Source organism: Mustela erminea, chromosome 7 (assembly GCF_009829155.1).
Source record: "Mustela erminea isolate mMusErm1 chromosome 7, mMusErm1.Pri, whole genome shotgun sequence".
Classification (NCBI taxonomy): domain Eukaryota; kingdom Metazoa; phylum Chordata; class Mammalia; order Carnivora; family Mustelidae; genus Mustela; species Mustela erminea.
In genome coordinates, this window is record NC_045620.1 from 27,378,847 (window position 1) to 27,404,710 (window position 25,864).

General features: G+C 54.2%; 1 protein-coding gene across 2 annotated transcripts in view; it reads right to left on the minus strand.

The window, feature by feature from the left end:
• ANGPT4 (angiopoietin 4) overlaps positions 1-15,502 on the minus strand; it is a 41,909-nt gene extending 26,407 nt beyond the window's left edge. The window contains exon 1 of one of the 2 annotated variants that reach the window (XM_032351134.1): positions 14,641-15,499. In XM_032351134.1, coding sequence (XP_032207025.1) covers positions 14,641-14,949 — 309 coding nt within the window. In that variant the 5' untranslated portion in view covers positions 14,950-15,499. Of the gene's footprint in view, positions 1-14,640 lie in introns of both variants that reach the window. The other variant, XM_032351135.1, reaches the window with a different exon arrangement.
• Between the last annotated feature and the right edge of the window lie 10,362 nt (positions 15,503-25,864).

The following is a 25,864-nucleotide window of genomic DNA, read 5'->3' on the forward strand; positions in this document are numbered from 1 at the left end:
AAATGAAGGCTCACTTTCCTGAGGTCACCTGTCAAGCTAGCAGATCCTGGAGTCATCCCCAGATCTGCTGATTCTGGAAGCCAGGAGGTCAGGTCCGGCGGGCACAGGAGGTTTGGGGCAGGAGCTAAGCAAGTGGAAGCCATGTCCCCCTCACCTGGTGCAGGAGTGGGGTGTAGCCCTCCTGCCAGGGAGCACCAAGGACAAGTGAGCCAGGCGAGCCCTGATGTTGGCTTCTGCCTGTCGCCCGAGTTTCTGGGTCCCCTGCTCAGGCTTATGCCTGAATCAGATCAAAAGAGAACCAGGGGCTTCCAAGAGCTGAGATGTCTGTTAAGGTACAGAAAGGCCAGGGATTCGCCCCAAAACAACCCCCGTGAAACTTCAGGGAAGCAGTGGGGAGCTCGGTTTCTCGTCTCAGCTCCCCAGCTCTGAGCTACGTGACTTTGGTGAAATGATTTCATCTCTGAGCAAATGCCATCCTTCCCATGGCTCAGGCCCAAACTCTTTGAGCCCTTCTTCACTCCTCCTCCCCCAAGCCCACATCTGATCTGTGGTCCCTACTCTGCAATCACGTGCAGAAACTGACCACTTTCCCCAGCCCCACCACCTCTACCTGCACCCGGCCTCCATCATCTCCTGTGCGGCTTCCCAGCCTCGCCACCCCAAACTGCTGTTCGTGTCCCCCAGCCCCCAGTCTGTGCCCCACCCAGCAGCCAGAGAGAGCGCAGCATGCCTAAGCCCGGTCATAGCACCTTCTGCTCAAAAGCCTGCTGGGGGAGTCCCACGTTAATAGAGGAAACCATGCTTCTTTGCAAATTCCTTTCCAGGAGAAAAAAAAAAAAAAAAAAGTCTGTGCTTTGGAAACAGGCAAAACTACCCCAAAGAGCAGGATCTGAACTGGGCTGCATTGGAGGTGAGGGAGGGGGGAATTAGGGTCAAGCCAGCCAGGCTGAACCCAGGCCCAAGGTACAGGGTAGGGGGAGATGAAAGTCTGGCCTGATGACAAAGAGGAAAGCAGCACCACCCCCACTCCCACCCCCACCAACCAGAGATCTGAGCCCAGGCAGGAGGGATATGGGAATCTGAAAGACCTGCAGGGACCACACAGCCAGCTCTATTTCCTATGTGGGGAATCTGAAGCCCTGATCAGGAAAGTACTTTATAGGAGGCTGCACACAGGAGCTAACGGCCCAAGGTAGCCAGACCATGAAAATCTGGAAGAACAGAACTTTGATATCTGTGTGTGTGTGTGTGTGTGTGTGTGTGTGTGTGTTTCAATTTAAATGTGTATTTTTATAATTTTAATTTTTTTTCTTTTTGGGTGGGGAATGGGTGATATGAGCACATTGTCAGAAGTCCAAGGACTCAAAGGACAAGGAAGGCTAACGCCTCTCGCAGCCCTGCCCTGGTTCCCCTCCCACAAGCCACTGAAGGACGTGCGGGGATCACTTCCAGGGAGACTCCATGTCCATGCTGGTGTCCCCAGCGAGTGCGCTCACATCTCCCGCACTTTGGGCTCGTAAAGGTTCTGCACCCCCTTCTGCACCTGCCACTTCTCTCTGAGAACACGGTGTGGAGCCTGCATCCAGAGCCATCGAGACAGCCCTGCCTCATGGCTTTAACAGCTCACTGCCCTCCGTCCGCCGCCACCGCTATTTGTGCAACTGGTCCCCGACAGCTGCGGTCATCTCCAGGCTTTTGCCATCACGCCGGGGCTGCTAGGAGCATCCTTACCCACAGGTCACCTAGCTCTCCTGCACTGCTGTGTCAGGCATGAGGTCTTTGATGCAGAACTGCCAAGTCCAAGAGCATGGACACTTGTGATGTGAACAAACGGCCCTTGGCAGAGGTCCTGTCTGCGGTTTCCACACTCGTATCGGAGGAGGAGGGGCCCTGGGGCTGCGGCAGGCGCCACAGGAGCTAGAGTGTTGCCTGACCGAGTCCTCCGGACACACATCCACAGCCCCGAGCTCAGGAGCACCCTGTCAGCCTCCTTCTGACTCTCGGGTCTCCCCCCAAATGGCACCACTCCGGAGACAGGTTCCCTGGCTACCCCATCAAAGGTAAACACGGAGCCCCTCTCCCTCCTCCTCCCACTGCAGCCACCTGGTTTCTTCACGGCACTCCACACATCTGAGATCACGGCCGGGATCTCCTAGCTGTCCGTTTTCTCCCCAGGAATACCAGCCCCAGGCATGCAGGACTGCCATGGTCACGGCCACATCCTCTAGGCTCAACACGTCCCAGGCCCCCGAGAGGCACTTAGTAAATATTTGTTGAAAGGACAAATAGTCGTTGTTATGTCAGGAGTGGCAGATTTCCACGGAATAATTGGCTGCTGGAAATCAGTTTGGAGACACCTGGAGAGAGGCGGACGGACAGGAGCAGAAACGCTGGCGAAGCTGCTGTGGGCTCCTCAACAGCTGGAGCTCGGGGAGGTCCCCAGCAAGGCAGGGAGCCAGCCGGGGTTGCCTTCAGGAGACATGTTCTAGAAATGATATGACACTCATTCATCTGTTCAACAGATTTGCTCAGATGTGGCGGGACCGGTGCATGGACCCTGGGGAGAGCGCAGAGACCAGAGTAGGCCTTTTTCCCGCTTGAAGGGTGGGCCGGGCTCTGCCCTGCAGCTAGGCACCTCAGAAGGCCATCAGGTCTCCAAAGCACTAGGTGTGTGTGGGCCTGGCTTGGCCTCGAGGACCTGACACACAGAGCCTCTCTTGTCCTTGGCTCTCTCATCATCCCCATTTTATAGGTGAAGAAAAGAAGCACAAGAAGATGGGCCCATCGCCCGTGTCACACAGCCTCTGAGCGGCAGAGGTGACTCAGAACTCGGGCCTGCAGCTGTGGAGAGCACAACCTTCACTGCTCAGGGGGCACCTGGAGGCAGCCAGACTCCAAGACTCCAGGCTCCAAGGGTCCCACCTCCTGGTATGTGCTCCAGGTGCCGTGCGTCCCTCACTGGGCCAGGACTGGCCACGATGACCATGGCACCTTGTAGAAATGTCTGAGTGAGGCTTTCTGCTTTGCACCCTTTTGGGCCTCTGGTTTGGCGGGGGGCTACTGGCCGCCTTGTCCTGAGGACCCGCCAGCAGCCCGACTACAGGAGTGGAGCCTCCCCACCCCCACCCCGCGGGCCGGCACCCACCTACAAGCCCTGGGAGTGGGCCGCCCAGAGCCTGGTCCTCCAGCTCCAGGGGTGCCTCCAGAGGACCCCAGCTCCAGCTGGCATGAGTACAGCGCATGAAGAAAACCCGTGTCAGAGCTACCTTGTCAAGCTGCGCCTGAATTCTGGACTCTCAGAGGCCGAGGGATGGTAACTGTGTTTGTTTCTTTTAAGCTGTGACATGTTGGAGGGGAATGTGTTGTGCCACAGTTGTGAAGGAACGCGCTCCTTTTGCTGTGGTTGCCAGAGTCAGACCCTCTTGTTCCCAGGTGCTCCCCCTACCAGGCTGAGTGCGTCACACCCCTGCCCCATTGTCTCATTGCCTCATGACTCAGTTTCCTCATTTTTGCAACAAGGCTGACTTTGTGGCTCTGAGCCTGATGGCCAAGGGTTGGCCCTTCCTCCTCTGCCTTGCTCCAGCCCCCTCCCTTTCCCCTTGGGGCCCACACAGACCCTGACCCTGCAGTTCTGAGCCGCCAGGACCGGCCCTCCTGGCTGCTTTCCCCTCCGTTGTTCTTCTTCTGGGCCAGGGCTCAGAGAGTGTAGAGCAAGTGGGCAGGGGGCCAGAGGTGGAGTATGTCAGGGACCAGTGGGCTGTTGTGGAGGGAGGCGCTGTTCCGCCCAGCGCACGATTCCCGGCACAGGCCGGCCTTCTCCAAACTTCGCGCTGCAGCCCTGAGTCTAGCAGGGACCCGGAGCACCGAGTCGGGCACTGGTCCAGTCACAGTTTTGCCATTTCGTTTCTGTGCCAGTGATGGAGCTTCTCTGGGCCTCAGTGGCCTTGTCAGAAAATGAGGCTCATTGTTTCCACTTGGCAGACGGGCCAGTGGAATAAAGGCGGCTAGTGCTGGAATCTGTGCCCAACAGGGGCTGGGTTTCTTTCATCTTGTTCACTGGTATAGCCCGGGACCTAGTGCGAAGCCTAGTATGTGGAGGGGTTTATCAATATCTGTTGAATATTCATGGCTGTCCCACTCTTGGAGCCTTAAGTCGAATGAGGTGCGTGTCTGTGTGTCTGTGTGTGTGTGTGTCTTTGGGCTGCCCAGTGTCTGTTCAAGCAAAGGAAGCTACAGGGAGAAGAGAAGGGGAGTGGGGAAGGGAGAGCAGGGGGAGGGGAGGCTAGGCCTACATTTGCTCTCTGAAGTTGGGGTGCTTCTCAGAAGATGGAAACAGGCTGCCGGGGCCATTGGCCTTCCAAGGTTCCACTCTCCTTTTGTAGCTGTCTGAGTCTCAACCTTGATCTTGGAAGGTTTGTCTAAAAGGGGGCCCGTTAGATGAGTCCTCCTTATTCTCCCTTGTGCAGAGATTGAGAATTTAATGGGGAGAAAGTGAAGAAGCACGTTTCTCCTAATTGCTCACCTCGCTGCCACCTGGGGAACAGCTTCTACATAGGACGGGGTAGTGTGTCCATTTTGCTTAGCATACATAGTATGTGCTGGGCACTGTTCTAGCCACTGTGCTTATTAGATCTTTGTCCCCACTCTCTGTGCTATCAGCCCATTTTACGGATGAGCCCCAGCGTGGTTAAGCAACTTATCCAAGGTCAGGCAGCTTGTCATGGGCAAACCCAGGCTGTCTGGGAGCAGATCGACCAGGTCACACTCCTGCAAAGTCTCCTTGACTGAGTGATCATTTGGCAGCACCCCCCACCCCTGCCTCCCAACCCAGCTCTACCTTGGGCCCCAGGCTTTCCTGCAGCAAAACTCTGGTGTGTGACTGTTCTTGTCTGATTCCCAGCAGCCTGAAGGAAAAGAGGGATTGCTCCCCCACTCGACAAAGGAATAAGCAGAGGCCTGGAGAGGCCGAGCAGTACCCACAGCTTGTACATTCAGATCTGAATCCAGTGGCTGAGCTCTTGCCACTCACCCGTCTTGCATCTTTGGTGTCTGAGGCTGACCCTGAAAACAGGGTGATGGAGGAGGGATCAGGGAAGAGCAGGTTCAGAAGTCCATAGCTCATTACAAAGCAACTTTGCAGAGCAACCCTCACTAGGCACAGGGCAGAAAAGTGCCCAGCACCCAAGATCCCTGACAGCAGGATCGGGACCAGGGGGGTGTGGTCTGGCCCCTGATGAGCACTCCAGTCTCAGCTTGACCACACGTCTCCTGGCTCTCTATGCTTTAGCCACAAGGAATTCTTTTCCCTTCCTCTAAATCACTTGTTCATTCTACCCCAGGGCCTTTGCATTGGCTATTCCCTGTGCCTGGAATGCTTTTCCTTTCTCTTCCTCTTTCCTTTCCCTTCCTTTCTCCAGGTCTGTCCTTCCTCCTAGAGCCCTTCCTCCATCAAGGTCGGGTCCCACGTTATCTACTCCTAGAACAGGTGGGGTCTTCCTCACAGCGTGTATCATGGTTGATCATTACACATGAGAAATTACTAGGTTGGTGTCTCTCCTGCTGCTGCAGAGGGGAGGGATTGAGTCTCCCTTGCTTACTGCGGGATCTGCATCCCCGGCACAGTGCCTAACAATGCAAGCTCTTAATAAACCTCTGTGGAAGGGGTTTCTATCTGTGGACTGAGTGGATGGAGAAGAACATTTTCACCTGTGTGAAAGCGCGCCTGCACACGAGCCCAGAACTTAGTAACTGTAAGGACGCATTAATTTTTCATGAGGTTTGTGACATGCAGTGTGTCATGTTGCTATAGGGAAGGAGGGGCAAGATGCCCTCAGCTAGGTGTCAGGAGCCCTGAGTTCTGATCTAACCCCTGTCACTGACCTCAGGGTGAGGATAGTTGAGTCACTCCCCATGCCCAGGGGCAGTGTTCCCATCTGTAAGATGGGGGGGCCTAGAGAGGCCATCCATGGTGTTTGCGTGTGAGGTCTGGACCCCACTTGGGTTCAAATCCACCACTTTCCCTTCCTAGCTATGTGAACACCCTGGGCCTCAGTGTCCCCTTAATTAAAGTAGATCGTGGGCGCCTGGGTGGCTCAGTCATTAAGCGTCTGCCTTCGGCTCAGGTCATGATCCCAGGGTCCTAAGATCAAGCCCCAAGTTGGGCTCCCTGCTCAGCAGGAAGCCTGCTCTCCCTTTCCCAATCCCCCTGCTTGTGTTCCCTCTTTCGCTGTGTCTCTCCCTGTCAAATAAATAAAATCTTAAAAAAAAAAAAAAAATATATATATATATATATATGTAAAAAAAATCAACGGGGATTGTAACCATCCTCAGCATTGAGGATGCTGTGATGTTTAATGGATCGATCTTTGTGTCACACGATAGGCAGCCAGTGCCTGGCACAGAGGAAGTCTGTGGCCATCACACACCCCAGAAAGGAGGAGAAACTTCCCTGACAGCTGAAGCTGCATCAGGTTCGTGCCCGGACCTTGGCATGCGCTGGGCGTCTGGGCCTCGTGGTAAACCCAGACAGAAGCGTACCACCGCTCCCAGTTTACAGCTGGAAAGACTGAAGCTCAGGCCTTTCCCACATTTGCAGAGTTACACATCTCACAGCTGTGAGGTTGAGTGGACAAAAGTGAGTTGTAGAAAGATCTAGATCGTGCAACACCGTTTATAGAGGAAATAAATATTATACATTGGTTAGGGAGGGTGAGCCATGGGGTAAGAGATGACTGACACCGAATTCACAGTGACTCTCTCTGATCGGGAAGGAAGAGGGAGGGGCAGGAGCTGAGACGCATCGGGAAGCTTTTGCTTCTTAAGCTGGGTTGTGGGAACGAGAGCTTTATCTGATTTTTCTATCTTTTCGTACTTCTGAAACATTTCTGTGGATATTTAACAAGTAGAGAATACACTGAAAGGGAATTAACTGGGAGGTGACCAGGGAATTGGGATGACAGGTGATTTTTTTCCCTCTGTGTCCTACCCAGCCCTGCACATGTGTTAACTCATGTAATCACGATACCCGCAAAGTGGCTTCTATTAGCTCTCCCAATTCACAGATCAGGAAACTGAGGCACAGAAGGGGCAAAGTAATTGAGAACACGCAGCCAACAAGCAGTGGAGCAGCTGGGGTTCAAACTGCGTGCGTGGGAGGGGAGGAGGCTTCAAGGTCCACACTCTGTCTGCCTCTGTGGGATTTAGTGTGGGCTCTGGCCAAGGATGGGGGATACCATGGTGTTCTGGGTCCCCTTGGCTTTCAAGAGCTGCTGAGGCTTGCTGAGATGCTTATCAAATCTTCTCTGGCACAGAGTCTTCCAGAAGCCCTCGGTGGTTGAGGGGCTCGTGGGGAAGGGAAAAATCTAGCATCGGTGAGTTTCTCTCGGGTGGCCAGGGTTCTCTCCGTTCTGCAGACCCCAGCTGGGTATCCGGGGACCAGGCCACAATGGACACGTCTGATTTATTAGCCAGGAAACTGGTCTTAGTGCCCAGAGTGTGGGTTCAGGCAGCAGATAGCTCAAGGGTTAGATCTGATCTCCTCCTTTCTGGCCATGTGACCTGGGGCAAGCCCCCGAACCTCTGGGTGCCTCAGTTTCCTCATCTGTGAAGGGGCAAACAGTCTGGTTTCAGAGGCTCGCTGTGAGACTCCAATGCAGGAACTCTCACGAGGCATGTAGGACGGTGTGTGGCACATGGTAAATGCTCCATGAACCCTGCGCTTGAATTCTGTTCTCTTTCCTTTGTCTTGTGTGCTCTCCAGGAGGCAATGAGTGTTTTGATTTCCACTTTACAGGGACCAAGTGATGCTGGTGGCTTCCCCAGGGTCCCACAGCTGGTCAGTAGCCCCACTGGGACATGACCACCCCCACACTCACCCCCCCGCATCTGGGTCCATTCCAGACATTTCAGAGCTGACTCTGAGGTTAAGCAAACGCTCCAAGGCCAGAGGTGCAGACGTAGGGGCTGACCTGGGGCCTGTCTTCTCACATTTCCTGCCCTAGTTGACGATGGGGGGAGAGGGTCTGTGTGAGTCCCAGCCCAGCTTAGCTGTTGAGCCCCAGAGGAGAGAGCCAGAAAAGCAAGGCCCTGCCCCCATGGGATGGCCTGGCCCAGGAGCTTGAACAAATAAACCTGTCCTTCGCTAGGGGGAAGCTGCTTGGGGGGCCACTGCCCCTGTGGCGCCCTCGGTCATCCCTAGGCCAAGGGCATCTGTGCCAGCCATTTCTAGTTTCCCTTCTTGGAAAAATAGCCCCATTTCTCCAAGAAGCAGATGCTGTTCTCTCTCCCCGCCCCCCAGCCCCAAACTGCTTAGAAAGCAGCCAGCGGTGAGGTTAGGAAACCAAACCCCAAGACATTCTGTTCGGCAACTGAGATTCATTTCTTGTTTGGATAACCGAAGGCCGAAAATGCCAAGAATTTACGGGCAGCCTGGGGAGGCTGGGGCAGCTGGGAGTCCTGGGCCAGTTTGGGAGGGTCTTGGGCTGGGCCAGGAACCCACGCTGCGCTCTGCTGGATGTGCTTTTGACCCACATCCAGCCGGGCAGGGCTTTGCAAGCGCTGAGCTGAGGTCTGGAGCTCTTCTGAGGTTTGGCGTCAGGGATCTGGAGTGAGTAGCAGAGGCTGGGGCAGTGCCAGGTTGGGAGGCTGCTGTCCAGCCCCTCTTCCCTCCCCACTTGGCTTTGGGGTGCAGAGAGGGAAGAGAAAGAGGCCCCAGATGAGCGCCCTGGCTGAAGGGTGGGCACTGGGCCATTGGCTTGTGGGTCCTGTGTGTTCTGGGGTGGACAGAGCCTGTGGACACCCAGGAAGGTAGAGATGGGAGGGCTGGCCCATCTAGGGGGGGAGGGAAAGAGGGTCTGAGAGAGAGGCAGGTAGAGACCAGTGGCAGAGACACACACAGAGATAGAGGCAATGTCAGGGCCAAGGTGAAGGTCTCAGGAGAGAGACCCCACGAGAGGCAAAGAGACACAGAGATAAAAAGGGAGAGGCAGAGATACATGAAGAGGTGAGCAGAGAGGGCCCACTGTCACTGGGACCCGGGAGAGAGCAGAAGGCCCCATGGTTTTGGGGTCTGACACCTGCCCTGCCCCTGGGACTCCAGCAGCTCAGAGGAAGTTGGGCTGCCCTTGTGTCTGGCCTGGGTTTCCCTGCTCTCCTCATCTGTAGAATGGATCCTGCAACGGGAAAAGACAGAGTGGGGCACTTTCTGGCAGAGACTCGGGTCAGCTCAGGGAATGACAATAACAAGAGGGACCCTTCCCTGAGCACCTGTTGCAGGCAGATGCTTTCCCAGTTCTGCTTCTCTTTGGCCCACATCAAACTCTCTTATCACACGGACGAGGCATGGAACGCAGGGCCAGCGCGAGGTTGCCCAGGCAGTGGACCCAGGAGGCCCCACCATGCTGCACAGCCTGCTGGGGAAGCCTGCCCACCCCCGCCCCCTCTGGCTCTGTCCACTCACCCCCTCAACATTCCTGGCTGGAGCTTTCCACCCACATGAGAGGGTGGAGCAGAGCCAGGAGCTGATGCGCAACCGACCCAGACCACCGAGAGAAGACTCCAGACGTGAGTCATTAGGGCAGAGGCGGTCCAGGGGGAGGGGGGAGGAGGAGGAGAAGAGTAGAGGTGGAGAAAGGGGAGAAGAGTAGAAGGAAGAAGCGGAGGGGAGTGAGGAAAGGGGAGAGGGAGTAGCCCCCACCCCATGCACCCCAGCACAGGCAGGAGGACACCAGCCAGGGGGCGGGTGTGCTGGGACAAGGGAGTGAGTGTCAGGGATTCGGGAATTCTGAGGCACTACGGAACACCCCCGCCCCCCCATACCATCTTTCGGATCTTGCCTCACCCACCTCCCTGGCACCCTCCAGAGTCAGGAGAAGGACCTGGAGTTTGGAGTGAGACTGCAGGCTTGCTGTCACTGCAGGTGCCTCCCGGATGTCCCCTTCCCCTGTTTCCTCACCTGTGTACTGGGCGGGTGGTGGGGGGGTGGGCAGGGGACAGGGGCTGGAGTCGGAGGCATGGGCCGAGCAGGTGCTGGCCACTGACAACTGGCAGCAGGGAGGGTCTCTTCTACGTCCACCCTGATGATTGGAATCTTTTTTTTTTTTTTAAGATTTTATTTATTTATTTGACAGAGAGAGATCACAAGTAGGCAGAGAGGCAGGCAGAGAGAGAGAGAGGAGGAAGCAGGTTCCCCGCTAAGCAGAGAGCCCGATGCCAGTCTTGATCTCAGGACCCTGAGATCATGACCTGAGCTGAAGACAGAGCTTTAACCCACTGAGCCACCCAAGCACCCTGATGATTGGAATCTTGCCAAGAGCTTGATCTGGGGAGGCCAGACCTCTCTGCTCATCCCCAAGAATCCCTAATGGCGATGGTGGTGATGATGATGCTTCTACAACAGCATATTGTGAATCTCATTTTTTTTTTTTCTTCTCTGGGGTGTTAACACAGAAACCAAGAAGAGGTCTTTGGGTTTCAAAGACTCTGAGATAGGCCCAGCCCAAAGGGCATGAAGGGGGCATTCAACCAAGAGCACACAGCTACTTGGACCCCAGCAGAGATCAGGCAGGACTGGGAAGCCCTAGAGGACACCAGCAGGGACGAGTGACATTGCCAGCCCCCAGGTGATTGGGCTCGGGCCCTTAGACTGACTTGTCCAAGGGCTGAGCCGCCCTCACCCAGCAGTGCCGGGCTCGAACTAGTGATGCGGCTGAATGAAGTAAGAGCCCATTGATCCTTCCCATCTGGCTGGGTCTTACGGAGCACACGCTCTGCCCGGGGGGCAGCGGGCTGAGAGCAGCGTGGGAGCCATCTCAGTGGTCCTCCCGGCCATCCCCCAGCATGTTGCCATTTGCTCCATTTTGCAGATGGGGAAACTGAGACTTGCTTGCTCATCCACAACCACGTGGCAAGTGTCAGACCAGGATGTGAACTCAGGTTGGCCTGACTCCAACACTGGCATTCTCTGCTCCATGGACATCTAGAGAAGACATTGCTCTTCAGGCTGAAGAGGTGGCCGGGGGGACCTCACCTGAGAGCCTCTGGTCTAAATTCATCCTTCGGCTCAGTCCATGTTGCCTGAGCACCAGGTACCCAGGGGAATCAAAGAGGGATGAGTGGGTGATGCTCGGAGTAGAGAAGCCAGTGGGGAGGTGACAAGGCCTGCGTGGGGTGGCAGCTGGGGAGATAGGACAATGAACCACAAGGAGAGAGGCCAAGGCCACAAGGCGGGTGGGACCTGCTGCCTGGGGACAGGTGGGCGTGAAGGACAGCCCAGAGCTGCAGAAGGCCTTAACAGAGACAGGTAGGCAGGGAGGGAAGAGCTGAGAGTCAGGCATCTTCGGGGTTGAGGCACCATGACCTCTCAGAGGAGAGACACCTGCGGGGTCACGGTCATGGATTTGGGGCTCAGGAGACTGTCAGATGCCGATTCTGTGTCATCAGGGGGCAGGTGGGAGACAGTGCCACAGGAGTTCTGGGGGCAGCCTTGGGGACAGTGTCATGAAGTGTGAGAGGAAAGGAAGAGTGGGGACAGAGTCCTGGGCAACACTAGCATGTCGGGGGGTGGGGGAGGGGGCCCGGAGCGACTGGAGGGACTCAGGGATGTTCACGCATCCGTGCGTTCGTTCCCTCCGCAGACATGTAAGGAGCACCTGCTCTGCCAGGCGCTGTGCCAGGCTCTGGGCACTCAGTCATGAACAAAGCAGCTATGATCCTTGCTCTTCTGGAGCACAAAGACCCACAGAAGTGCTTTAAGAATGGGTAGTGGGACGTGCAAAGACAGAAAACCAAAGTCAGGTTGAGAGGATGCAGAAACGGAGGCAGGGCGGCTGTTTTAAATGGAGCAGACAGGGAGAGCCTCCCTATGGAGGTGACATTTAAGCAGAGACCCGAGGGGGGCTGGGTGAGCCATGTGGGCATCTGGGAGAAGGGGTGTCCTAGGGACTAAGGATTTTTGCTTTCATTCCAAAGAGATGGGAGCCCCAAGAGGGTTTTATGCAGAGGACGGACAGGATCTAACTTAGGATCCCTCTGTCTGCTAAGAGAATGGACTGTGGGGGCCAGGGTGGAAATAGGGAGCCCAGGGCGGCTGCAGAGGGAGGGAAAGTGGTTGGGAGGTAGGTCAGGGGAGGCGTGTTTTGTGGCTGAGGACTTGCTGATGGAGACCGTTTCTGGAAGGATAGTCCTGGCCAGCAACATTATATTTGTCATGAGATCAAGTATGATGAAGACTGAGTCGTGGCCTTGGGATGTGGGAGGTGGCATGTGGGAGGTGACTTTTGGGGGAAGGAGTACATGGGAGGTGAGGAAATGGAGGCAGGTTGTGCGGACTTCTGAGAGCCAGGCCAGAAGTCCGAGAGGGTGGGGGCTGGACAGGAGGCTTGTTTCTTCTACTCCTCCTCTGTCTTCTACTTCTACTTCTTTTTTTTTTCCTTCCTTTTTTTTTTTTTTTTTTTTTTTTAAATGGATGATGCTTAGATGGGATCAAACCCTGAGGGGAAGAATCAGCAGAGAGGGAGCACAGGAGGGGATAGTCGGCCTGGGGAAGTTCAGGGGCTGTAGGGGTTGGGGATGGGATCTGTATCCTAGGAGGGAACAGTGGCCTTGGCCCCTGAAGGAACCTCTTCCTTCTGAGCTGAAGAAAACTCCTGGGGACTAATGGATGCGTGGGTGAACGTGCAGGTGTGGGAGAGGCAGCTGAAGGGTAGCTCTTCCTTTGTCCCCATCTTTCACTGAAGCAGGGCATCATTGTTCTGGTGAGAGGAGGGGCGACAGTAAGGATGGAGGCTTGAGGAGGAGGCAAGGTTTGGAATGACCCTCATGGAACAGGAAACACACAGACTTCAAGGCTGCATGGAGCTCCCACTCCAGCATGGGAGGGCAAGAACCTTCTCGAGGGGACCTTGGGGTGGGATTGTGGCAGGCTGGCAATGTGGCAGAGTGGGGGCGGGGTGGTGAGAGGGCAGGTAGGCAAGGGCCTATGGGGAGATGGTGAATGAGGGGGCTGAGATCAGGGCAGGAGCAAGACAGGCGGTTAAGTGTGCGTGCCCGTAAGTGATATGCGAGTGTGTGCAAAGCGGGTTGGTTAGTCTCACGTAGGTCAGTCTCCCCACCTTGGGGACAGATAAACCCAGGTGTGCTCAAGGCAATTGTTTGGAAAACAGAGGAAACCGTCAGAACTTCAACTGAAATGATGATTTCGTAGGTCACCTTTTTGAAAATGGAGGGTTCCTTTTCATTTTATTCCCTGTACTTGCATTAATATGGGTACATGTGCAAAAATTATTAACTAAATGTGCATGGACGCTCTTTGGTGATTGGGTGCACGATCTGAACAGTTTGGAAAGCAAGGAGTGAGAAGGCACTGCTCCTTGGAGAAGTTCCCTGTTGGTTGCTGTGTGCTGTTTAATACACCCGAAGGCTCTAGGAGTCGGGCCACTTCCCTCCATCATATGTCGCTGCTCAGGCCATCCTCTGCCCGGCGGCCTGGGTCTCACTCTCTCCCTCCATTGCTCCTACTTAGGGCCTCCTGCAACCCGGCTTTGTTCATCTCTGTGCTCAGTGCCTTGTCGCGGGCCGACACACAACGGGAGCTCACTGTTTGCTGGAAGAATGAGAACAGAGGACTCTGGAGCGGCTCTGGCCGTGGGCCAGAGCAGCCGGGGGTGTCCTCAGCTCCTCATCCACGGGGCTGAGTGGCCCCCTGCAGAATAAAGCAGGATCTGCCCAGCCCCGTCCCGCTCCATCCAGGCCTCCATCTCTGCTTGCCTGGCAGCTGAGCAGCCCCCTCCTTGGGCTCCCAGAATGCACCCTGCTCCCTGCAGGGTATTTTGTTCAGAACAAATCAGCTGTGTCTCCCCTGTTCCAAGGTCTGCGCTGGCTCCTGCGAAGTTCAGAGCAAGAGCCAGAGTCCTCCCAGTGGCCCCCCCAAGGCACGACATGGCCTGCCTCCCCTCACCTCTCTGATCAGCTCCAGCTCGAGCAGCGAGCAGCCCTCTCTTCCCTCCTTTGCCCCACCGAGGTCCCCGAGGTTCCGCAGGCACCCTGACTGCATTCCCTTTGCACTCACAGCCTTTGCACCTGCTGGTCCCTTTGTAGCAAACGGCTTCCCAGCAGGTATCCGCATGTATCCGCATGGGCTGCTACATTACCTTACTTGTTCTCTGGGTTTAAACATCACCTCCTCTGAGAAGTCCTCTCAGATGATCTGACCTCAAATAGCCGCCCTGTCACTGCTCTCCCTCTTTCCGCCTTCATCTTGCTTCACCATCTGTCACCATCTGACATAGCTCTTTATGGCCCCCACCAGGCCAGCAGGGGTCATATTGTTCTGTGTACAGTTATATCCCTGGTACTTAGGATGGGCCAGGCCCCGGATCAGAGCTCAGTGGATTTTGCTCAGATAAGGGAATGAATGAGGGAGCCAGGTTTCCAGCTCTGAGCCTGCCTCGTTTTGCTGTGTGGCATCAGGGCCATCGCTGTCCCTCTCTGTTCCCCATTAGCCCAGTCTGTACAAATCAGAGACACGGGTCCGATCAGCCTGGCCTTTGCACTGGGGAAGGCTTCTGGGGAGGACCCCCCACCTATCCACCGGACAGGCCCCTGTGCCTCCCCACACCACGCCCCTGCAGGCCCAGCCCTTACCTTCTGCAACCACTGAGTGTTGTTCTCCAGCACCTTCTCCAGCTGTCGCACTCGCTGGGCAGGCCAGTCCCCTAGGTTCAGGGTGGCAGCTGGCGAGTCCCTCTGGAGGCTGTTGGAGCCCCCGAAAGGCTCCGGCTCCGGCGGGCAGGGCTCCGGCTCGGGCAGCACGAAGGTGTAGCTGCACTGGCCGTGCTGGACACGGTGTGCCCGGCGGCGCCCGCCTGCCTCCTGCCCCCTCCGCTGGGCCACGGTCACGGCGGCCACGACGAGGAGGAGGCCACCCAGCAGCATGGCCAGCCGGGAGAGCATCAGGAGAAGCGGCAAGGGCGAGGGCTGTGGGCTCAGAGCCCCCCCCAGCGCTCCGCCTGCCCCCCGCCTTGCTCTGCACCCGGGATGTGCTGCCGTGGCCAGCCGCGGGCGGACAGGCCTGCCCCCCGAGCCCTGCAGCGGCAAACCCCTGCTTGGCCGATCTCTGTCCAGGCAGCTATTTATACTTGCTCCAAATACCACAGCTGCTCGGCTTCCTCCCACCGCCCGTGCTCCCGCCCGCAGACACCCCCTCACCTCCAATCTCCCCCTCTCCCTTCCTTCCTCCTCGCGCTCCTGCCCACGGCTGCCCTGTCCCCACACCGGCCCTGCTCCCCCGGCTTGGCCTGGTCCCTAAGTTCTTTTATTATCCAGTGGAAGCTTGGCCTCCCTGTGAGAAAGAAAACAACACACACACACACACACACACACTCACATGCACCAAACCCCCAAAGCTGCCTGCTTCAGAAAACCAAGCCCAACTGAACCCTCTCTTCCTGTCTCTCTCTCTCTCTCTCTCTCTCTCTCTCTCTCTCTGTGTCTCTCCAAACTCCCCCCACCAAGGCTGGGATCTCAAGTTTCAGCTCCCCTTCCCCTTCCCACTCCCCCCCACCTTCCCCCTCTGATTCCATGTCAGCGCTTGGAACATGAGTGAAGTGACCCCAGAGAGAGCAAGGGGGGGCAGAGGGGTGAGGCTGGGGAGGAGGCTGTGAGTCCAAACTGTTCCTAGAGACGGAGAAGATCCTTTCGAGGCCAGGGAAGTGGGTGCTTTAGCCGGGAGCTGGCTCCAGCGCTCCCTTCTCCCTTGGGGCCTGGGGAGATGTTGTGACCTAGGGTGGCTCTGGTTCAGCGGCTGGGACACTAATGAGAGGCTGTCCTGTCCTGGGGCAGATTGTTCTAGAACTGCCTTTGGCCGGAGTGGGGAAATGGATTGCAAAGAGAATAGCTTGGGGTAAAGAAGTGTCTCTGCCAGCCCTGGAGCCAGAGGGGGCTGCCTCTAAATTCTTCTCCCCAGCCCCTGGCCCTTGAGTAGGCAGCTGAATTTCTCTGTGTCCCCATATCCTGCTTTGTCAGCAGGGCCACTCCCTTCTCTTACAGGATGAATGTATGTGAGTCCTCTGCCTGGAAACTGAGGAATGTTTGATTTACTCGCTTACCTGTTTACTGGTCTAAATCCTGGCTATGCCAGCTGTGTGACTTTGGGCAAGTCACTTAACCTCTCTGTGCCACTGTTTCCTCTTGGCGAACTGAGGAAAATACTACCACCCACTTCACAGAGTGTGAAAATTCAGTAAGTTGGAGCAGGGATGGCAGCAGGTGAGCACCAAATAAATACTTTGTACGGCTGTGATCGGCGTCATAGTTACTGTGTATCTGTTCCCTGAGCTCTTGGGAATGTAAACCCCACGAGGGCAGAACTTATTTTGGGGGGACACAGTCACTGGGCAGGAGGTACCTAGGAGTGCTGGCTCCTCTACTGGGTGTGCTGCCTTCTGTCTTCTTCTGCTGCTTTTCCCAGAGCTGGGGGCGGGGTGGGGGGGTAGGGTGGGGAGTGCATCCAGCTGTTTGGTATTGTTTTTTATTTTTTCCCTTTGTTTTCCCAAATCCTACGGAGTTTTGAATGGGGAAGCCTGCTTGGGGGCAGCAGGAACCAGGGGGCTCATCCGGCCAATTGAGAACTTTAAACCAGGTGTGTGGGGCTTTGGCAGGAAAAGGAAAGACAGCTGGTTATCAGCTACCGGCATTCGCTGAACTTCCTGTGTGCTCAGGACCCTGCTTGCCCACCTCTGCCTCAATTGTCTCGACTGTAAATGGGGTCATACCATCCCCGACCTTGTGAGGAAGAAGTGTGCTAACTCAAGTGAGGTGTCTGTCCTGGTGCCTGGCACAGATGAGCCCAGAGTAAGGGGCGACTCTCATGAGGATGTAATGATTAAGTCACACGGTATCTAGTGTCATTATCATCCCCATTAACAGAGGAGAAACCCAAACCCAGAGCAGGTGGGTGATTCGCCCGAAGCCTGGAGACGGCTTGACCTGGAGCTGGGGCAGGAAGGCAAGCTCTGCTGCCACGTGGGTCTGGAGCCCATCTCACTTCCTCCCACTTATCCCTCTGGGCAGTGCAGGAGCCTGCCTGGCCTCCACCTGTTCCCCGCCCACCTCCAGCCCCAGGCCCCTCCTCGGTGCACAGCAGGGAGCATCTATACCACCTCTGAGAGCATTGGAGCTCTCCCTTCCTCCCCACCCACAGACACCCAGGCCATGCATTTAATCTTAAAGAATGAATGTAATTTTCTTCCCAAGGTCCCATTATTATGTGAATGGCTCTCTGCACAGAAGAGGAAACGAGATTACCTGTTCATGGGAGAAATGTGGATAGGACCAAAAGAAGAGCTCTGGAAAGCTTGGGAGATGATGACCCTGGCAGCCTCAGCACCTTCATTTCAGCACCTCTTTCTCACCTCAGGGCCTTTGCACATGCTGCTTGCTCTGTCCAGAGCACTGCTGTTTGCCCATCCCCACCTTTCAGAAGTGTTTCTGTTACTGTGGCTGTCAACCAATTACCCCAACACTTGGTGGCTTAAAACAAAAATAACCATTTCTTATCTCTCAGGGTTTCTGTGGGTCAGGAATTCAGGAGTAGCGCAGCCGGGCCATCGAGAGGTTGCAGTTGGATGGTGGCTGAATGACAGTCATCCCGAAGTCTTCTTCCATCACCTGTCAGCACCTCAGCCTTCCACCCGCTGCCCTGGCTCCCTCATGGTCTCCTTAGATGGTGTCTCCAGCACGCCAGCTTCAGGTTTTACAAGGTTTCTGAGGGCTACAAAGGTTCTTGTCTCCAGAGAGCCAGGTGGAAGTGATATAGTACTTCATGGCTTGGAACTTCTGCCTCTGTCTGTTCATCAGGGTCTGCCCAGTTCAAGGCTGGGAACATGGACCCCACCTTTTGATGGAAGTCATTGTCCCAAAAAGAGCATACAGGACGGGAGTTACATTGACATAGCCATCTCTGGGAAATGCTACAGGCAAGGGAACTGATGCATGCTCAGCCCGGGCTTGGAGCCCTGTTCCTGTCATAGTTCAGAATCCCCTCTCATAGTCCCACCCTTTATTGTAACCCTCTTCAAGGTGTTAAGAGATGAATTACTTATGTAATTACTCAGCTTTCTCTATTTGGCCCCAGCATTTGATATGTAGTATGTTCTCAATATCTGCCAATGAATGAATGAATGAGTGAATGAATGAATGAGTCTGTGAATGAATGAGTGAATGAATGAATGAGTAAATGAGTGAGTGAATGAGTGGATGAATGAGTGAGTGAGTGAATGCAGTGCTTGACCAAGGCTCTCCCAGATGGGCTGCTGTGGAGCAGGAGGCGGGGGCGGCACCAACAGAGCAAGACCGGCTGACACAGACATGACAGTGGCCTTGGGCAGATGGCTGACGTCTTTGGCCTGCAGATTCCTCTTCCTCAGTCAAAGGGAGGGTCAAACAGACTCTACGAACGCCTCCAGGAGATCTCTCAGAGGTGAGCTCTAGGCAGAGTTTACAAACTCTCAGGCTGGTGAGGATCTTCAAATATGGGTCCTTAAGGCCAGTGTCCAAGGTAGTTGGGGGCAAAATCTAGACCAGAGGCAGAGGGTTTGCAAAAAACCTCCCTGCCCTCAGGGAAATGGGAATCAGCCAATCCCTGGAGGAGCAGCTGGAACCCAGGTGGTAGCAGGGACAGGCTGGCGGCAGGACCCAGAGAAGGAACCTGAGAAGCATCATTGGGGATCAGTTGGCAATGTCAGGGAGCACATGTGCTGGTGTTGAACTCAACATTGAACTTGGTAACCTGGTGCTCTGTGCGGACTTGTGGCCCCCACCTCACTTCTGAGCGCTAAACCCAGAGCCATCCACCCAGATGCAAACCTCAGAGTCTCAAACAGAACTCCCCACTTTCTATTCCCCCACTCTGCCCTAAGCAAACTTCTGGATTTTTCCATCACTAGTAACTGCCCAACCTTCTCCAGGACAGAAACCAGGGAGCAGGCCTGTTATGGGGGGAGTTCTGGCTTTCTTGCTTCCAGACGTATGCTTCATCTGCTTGGAGCTGAGTTTCCACTTCCGTCGAACGGGGTTGATGCTGTTGATGACCTGATAGGGTTGTTCAAAGGATGAGAAAGCTGATTGCTGTAAAAGGCTTAACACAGAGCCTGGCACATACTAAGGGCTCAATAAATGACAGCCCAATAATGTCATCATTCCTCCCTGTTGTCACTCTCCGAGGCCAGGCTGATTCATCTCTTGCTGAGGGGAGAACAAGAGCCTCAGAACTGAACTCTTGTTAATCCGTCTTTGCTGCTGCAGCCAGAGTGATTTTTCCAAGACACGAATCCAGCCCCTGACCTCTTTGCTTCAACCCTTCAGTTTTAAATGCCAAACTTTTTAGTGGTTTACAGATCCCTGCAGAATCTGGCCTCCAGCCTCATCGCTCTTTCCCTAAGTCTTTGCACCTCATGACGAGGAGCTGGTTTTCCTTTCCAGCACCCTCTCTGCTCTCTCCAGCCTCTGGAACTTTGCTCTGATAGTTACCTCTACGTGGATAAATCCTTTCCACCGGTATTCCTTGGCTTACTACTACTTGTCCTTTGGGTCTTATTTCGGACATCACCTCCTCCGGGAAGCCTTCCTTTATTGCCTCCCCACTGTAGTGGGAATAGACCCTCTCTGGTAGAGCTACTCTCTCTGCACCGCCTCTACCTCTGGGATCCAAATGCTCCTTGCCTGTGTGTCCCCCACCAAAGCATCAAACTGCATTATAAAGGCTTGTTTGCAGATCTTTGTCCCCCTGAATCTCAAAACCCTTCCAGGGCGTTGACCATCTTTCCATTTCTGTGTCTGTGGTATGTCCTAGGGTCAGGCTCATCCTAGATTCTCACCAGTGTTTGTTGAATGAATAGTCACCACTCTGGGGTGGGAGCTGGACTGGTAGTCCCAAAGTGGAGACTAAGGAAGCCTTTCTAAGGCAGAGGCAGCGGGAAGTTTCTGTCCAGGGTATTTCTATTTGGGTCCTGCCCAAACATGTAAAACAACACCCCCCCCCCCCCGGCCCAGTTTATTCTCCCTCTGCTAGCCTCTTGTTACCATGGCACCAGAACATGGAGAAAATACTTATATCCACCTGGAGAATTTGGCTTTTGCTCAAATGGCTTAGGCAAAAAGAGAACTTGTTGGCCGATGTAACTGAAGAGTGTAGGGGTTTCTAGCTTCAGGCATAGCTGGATCCAGATGCTTAAATGATATCAGGAATTTTCTGGGCCCCTGTTTTCCTTTTGGCTTAAATCTCTGAGAGTTCCCACCACTGTTCCCTCCACCACTGGTGGCAACAGTTCCAATCTATCCACTTAGCAACCCCTCCCGAAACAGAGTGCCCCTTTCCTGAAAGTTCTTGGGAAAGTTCTGGCTCGGGTCACAAGGACATTCCTGAATCAAACACTGTAGCCAGAGGGATGGGGTACTCTGGTCGGTCAGGCTGGGCCATTTGCCCAGCCCTGGAGCGCTGGAGTAGGGGCAACCCCGTGGGACCAAGAGGGATTGAGGGAAGGGTAGGAAACCTGGGATAGAATGACCAGAGGAAGATGGATGTTGAGGGTGCAAAGCATCCGCCCACTTGCCTCCCCATCCTGGCCACTCACCAGGTGAACTGGCTCCCCTGCTGCCACTGCCACCTCCAGCCAGTGGAGCCCGGACATCACCAGGGATGCCGTGGGTCCTTACCTCCCATTTAGCTTATGAGAAAACACACCCAGAGGGGGAGGCAACTTGCCCAAATTCACACCCTGTAATCTATTTTCTTGGAAGCACTGATCTTCCTGTTCTTGGGAACAGAGGCAGGGGAATCGAGATCATTCCTGGAGAACCATGTGCTGCTTTGGGGCTCCTTAAGTATTTGGATCTGAAGAAGGAGATGAAACCACAAGCCTGGGTCTCCCACCCCGGACCTCATCTCCACAACCCAGCACTTCTCCCAGCCCCCTTCCTCTTCAGCTCCCCGCATTTCAGCACCCAGGATGATAACCGAGGCTCGCAAGCGGAGCAGCATGGTGGGCCCCCAAATCTTCTTGTATGCGCTGGGCGTGGCCCGGAGGACATCACCCAGGGCATCTCAGGGGGCCGCGGTGTCGGCGTGGCAAGTCCTGGCATGAGGCTCAGGGGCTGCCGACCACCTTGGGGATGGCCTGTCAGTGTCCTCAGGAGGTTGAGGGGCAGCTCTCGTGCAGCAAGAATCACGATGTCTTGGTGAGACTTTCTGCTCAGGACCACCGCCTGTCTGTCAGTTGCTCTCTGCATCCCCTTTCCGCCACCCCAAACCCAGAACCACCACACAGTTCACAGATCAGAAGACACCCAAGGCTGGGTTTTGAGGTCACTCCTATGACCCAGGCCTATCAGTTAAGAGTCCTTCACTCCGGGCACTGAAACTTGATTCCTTGATACCCCTTTAGTCAGTGAGACACTGCTTCCTCATCTCTGAGAAGGGATAACAGTCCCTGGTTTAGTAAGTTACAGTCTAGTAAGTCTAGTAACTTCCAGTTACCAGTGCTGCGGAGCAAAGCACTCCAACACTTAATGGTTTTCAACATAGGCAACGTGACGTTACTCATATATGCACAGTTTTGACCAGATTCACTGAGGATGGCTTAACTCGACTCCATCAGAAAGCAGCTGGAGCAGCTTGAAGGCCTGGAATCATCTGGAAGCTCATGCGTTCACATATCTGTGACTCAGCTGGGGCCATCAGCGAGAATAGCTACACGGGGGGCTTCCTTGCGGCCTAGGGGGCTCGGTTCCCAGGGCCCAGATCTTATGGCCTAGCCTCACAAGTCACTCAGGGTCAGTCTTCTCCATGCTATTCATAGAGGCAGTAACGAAGGCCCACCCAAGTTCAAGGGGAGCGGGAAGAGACTCCCTCTAGGTGGGGAGAGGTAAGGTTTCAGAAGATCACATAGGTTGGGAGAGATTGCTTGTGTTAGAAAACACAGCTGGCCACAAGAGGCTAGGATGAGAAGATGTCATTTAAGAATTTAGCACGTAGGTGCTCAAGAGTCAGTAGTGTTGTTATCCTTGCTATTATTGGAAAGATCCAGCATCTCTTGGCATGAAAATATCCTTTAGACCCTCTGATAGTGAAAGGTGCAGTAGGAAGTGGCTTTATTTCCATCGGGGCTGCCAGAGAAATTGACCTAGAGGTGTTCCGGGATTTGTCCAAAGTCACCGAGCATACCCGCACCTAGCAAGATGGGCTCCCTTACAGCTGCCTCTGTGGTTAGCATCACTTGTCTCTCCGGGGGCAACCACCCTGGCCTCAGTTTCCCCTCTGAACAGGGGGAGAGTCCGGGCTCTGCCACCCCAGAAGCTGAGGGGTCCAGTGTGGAAGATATTCTTGGCTGTGCCTCTAAGCCTGGGTCACAAGCCTGCCCATCCTTTCCCAGGCCAGGGGAGCTCGGCTGCCTCTAAGCCCGCCTCTGAGCCCGAGTCTGGCACTCACTCCAGGATGTGAAGAATGAGCCTGCCAGGTCGGAGGGCAGATCTATTTTTGAACCTGGGACCCCGAGGAGGTCCAGAAGAGCCTGTGACCCAGGGAACCAGCATACCCCTATATATTTTGTTTGTTTTTCTTAGAGAAGCACAGCATGTCCTTCAGAGAAAAGTTAGAAAATGCATGTTAGCATGAGGGAAAAATAAACGGAGCTTGAATTGTCACCAGCCGGAGGCAAAGACAGTTGCTCACATTTTTGGAGTATGACCTCCTCTCCTCCCAATCATTTCCCTCTATGTATAGATGCATGTATTTTGAGGTTGGGTTTTCTAACACACACACACACACACTGGAAAATTCTCTAAATGGTGTTTTATTGTATTTTACTTATTTTTGGATTTACCTTTTGAAAAAAGAAATCAGAGATGTGCACAGGATCATATGATTTGATCCTATATATCCATCACTGTAAATGGGCACGTGCTAGCATTTTGCGTATCTGTTCTGGAGTTTTTAACCCACTGAGCTACCCAGGCACCCCTGTTCTGGAGTTTTTAAAGAAATAAAATATTATTCCACCTTAGGTCGGCCTCTCTCCCGTCCTGCGTCCCAGTCTCATTTTTCTCTCCCTTCCCACACACAGGTCCCTAAACATGTATCCATAAACAATGTATACTGTTTTGTGCCTTCAAAATTCAAATATATGCTATGAAGATGTAAACAATGTTCTGGGTGCACGCTGTTTTCCAGCTCTACCTAAATGACACATACAGATCAAGAGCCTAGGTCACTTTCTCGTCACTGCTATGCAGCTTTGCACCGTGTAATTACGTGACTCTTGATTTATCCAGCCCCGGGCTGACGGGCAGTGGGGCTGATCTAGTTCTTCTCTCACTCCTAAGGAGGCTCCTCTGGCTATCTTATCCACGAGCCCTTGTGCCCGGGAATAGATTGCCAAATTGTGCTTCTAGCAGCTGCTGCGCCTGGTTACCTTCCGCCCGTGGGCACCAGGGTTTCTTTGCTCCATGTTCTTTGCTGTCCTTTGGTATCACAGGCTTTACTCTGTGGAATCCGATGGCTATGAAATGGTACATGTATCTCATGGCTTACTTTTCCTACTTTTTTTTTTTTTGGAAGGTTTTATTTATTTATTTGACAGAGATCACAAGTAGGCAGAGAGGCAGGCTGGAGAGGAAGGGGGAACCAGGCTCCCTGCCGAGCAGAGAGTCCGATGCTGGGCTCCATCCCAGGATCCCGGGATCATGACCTGAGCCCAGGGCAGAGGCTTTAACCCACTGAGCCACCCAGGCGCTCCTGCTTTTCCTACTTAACAATATGCTATGAACTCCTGTCCTCTGCAGACGTTTCTTCTATAAGCGCATGTTTAATGGCGGCAAAAATCTCCACTGGGGCCCTGCCAGGATTTTCTGAACTGATTCCCTGTTGTTGGACACTGGGCTTGTTTTCTCGGTAGACCACAAAACTGACCACAACTGCCTCCCATCCCTGTGAGCACGGGCCTTTGCAAGGTGACTTCTCAGCTCCTCCCACCAAGAGGCGGAGTCTATTTCTCCATCCCAGTGAATGGGGGTTTGCCCATGTGACTTGCTTTGGCCAATGAAACAGTTTCACATGTGAGGCTCTGGCCTGTGCGCTGGGGCTTGCTCTCTCGCTCCCCGGGACACGGGGACCAGGGTGGGAACAAGCCTTGCTCCTCTGTTCGATGAAGAAACACCTGTGGTCGTGTCATCCTGTCACCCCAGCTGACATTGGACCAACCCCAGATCGGCAGTGTGAGGCCATCCTAGACCAGCCGGCACGAGAAGAATCGTCCAATTGACCCACCGAAACGTGGGGGAATAATACACGTTTGCTGTTGGAAGCTACCAAAGTTTGAGAACGGTTTGTCAGGCAAACTCCATGGTGATACAGCACCGTCAGCTCTTTACTTCTTTACTAATTGCTGTGGACATTGGGCTCAAAGCCCGTGCAAAATAGAATGAGATGACATTTGTCAGTATCATAGGACAGGACTCAATATCCGAGGGGATCCTCTTTCACATTCTGGTGGGCTGAGATGGGACTTGTGGCCTACCTTATTTCCCCTTGGTTCTCCCTCTGCACCTCCTTATCTCAAGTGGACTCATTCCTCCAGGTTTTTCTGGATGGTACCAATACATAAATGGAAATGTGACCATGCGGACTAAAGTATTTAATGACGTTTGTAGGAACATCTCTAGTACTGGATTTCCAGGTGTCCTGTCCTTCTAGACACTCTCCCTTAAAGTCAGGCATGGCCACATGACTTGTTTTGCCCACTGAATGTGCAAGGTAACATTTAGGAAACATTGCGTGATGCTCTGTGCTTCCCTCCCCGACTGCAGAGAACCAGGAGCCTTGTGTTAAGAGAGCTGCAGCACCAAATGGCCGAAATCTTGGTCCCTGTGAGGTTTCGATGAGCTCACCTGATGATCTCCACTGGACAAGAAGCATGAGAAAGAATAACATTCTTTCCTGTGTTGTGCTGTTTGTCATGGCAGCATTGCTTATTTTGGGTTGAACTCTGTTCCCCCCCAAATATATGTTGAAATCCTAACCCCCCAGACTGTGACCTTATTTGGGGAAAAGGGTAATTGGTTAAGATGAGGTCATACTGGAGTAGGTTTGCCCTTAATCCAATAGGCCTGTTGTCCATATAAGAAGATGGTGTGGAGATGTGAGGGCAGGACACCATGTGAGGACAGAGGCAGAGATTGGAGCGATGCAGCCACAAGCCAACGAACTGCAAGGATCTGGGGCGATCACCAGAAGCCAGGGAGAGGCAAGGGAACATTCTATCCAGAGTCTTAGAGGGAACATGGCCCCACCTCCAGAGCTCTGAGACAATCCATTTCCATGGTTTTCAGCCACCCAGTCTGCTGGACTTGGTTACAGCGGGCCCCAGGAAATGAATACCCTGACACTCCGGGCCAGATAAAACTATCAGTGAAGGCAGCCTCTTTCAGTCCAGGCATCCCCCTGTCTGCTTAGTGACACTTTCCGTGCACCAGGCGCATGCTCCGGGCTCAGCATGAGTACCCATTCATTCATTGTGTTATTTATGGTTCACCTGTTTATGTTATTTACTATGTGCCTACAGTGTGCCTGGTTCTTCTCTCTAGGCACTGGGGAAGCCCAGCAAAGGCCCTCGCTGTCACAGAGCTGGCCGACTAGAGGGGTAGACACTGAGCAGGATGACTAAGTGGGTATGTGTTTGGCTTTACTGAGGAGGTGGCCCTTGGACAGGGACCAGAAGGAGACCCCCTAGGTCCAGCCTTGAAGATTTAGTGGCTCTCTGCCTGGCTCCTCTTCCAGAAGGGGAATGGGAAACTGTAGCAAGTTCATGGGCTAGAA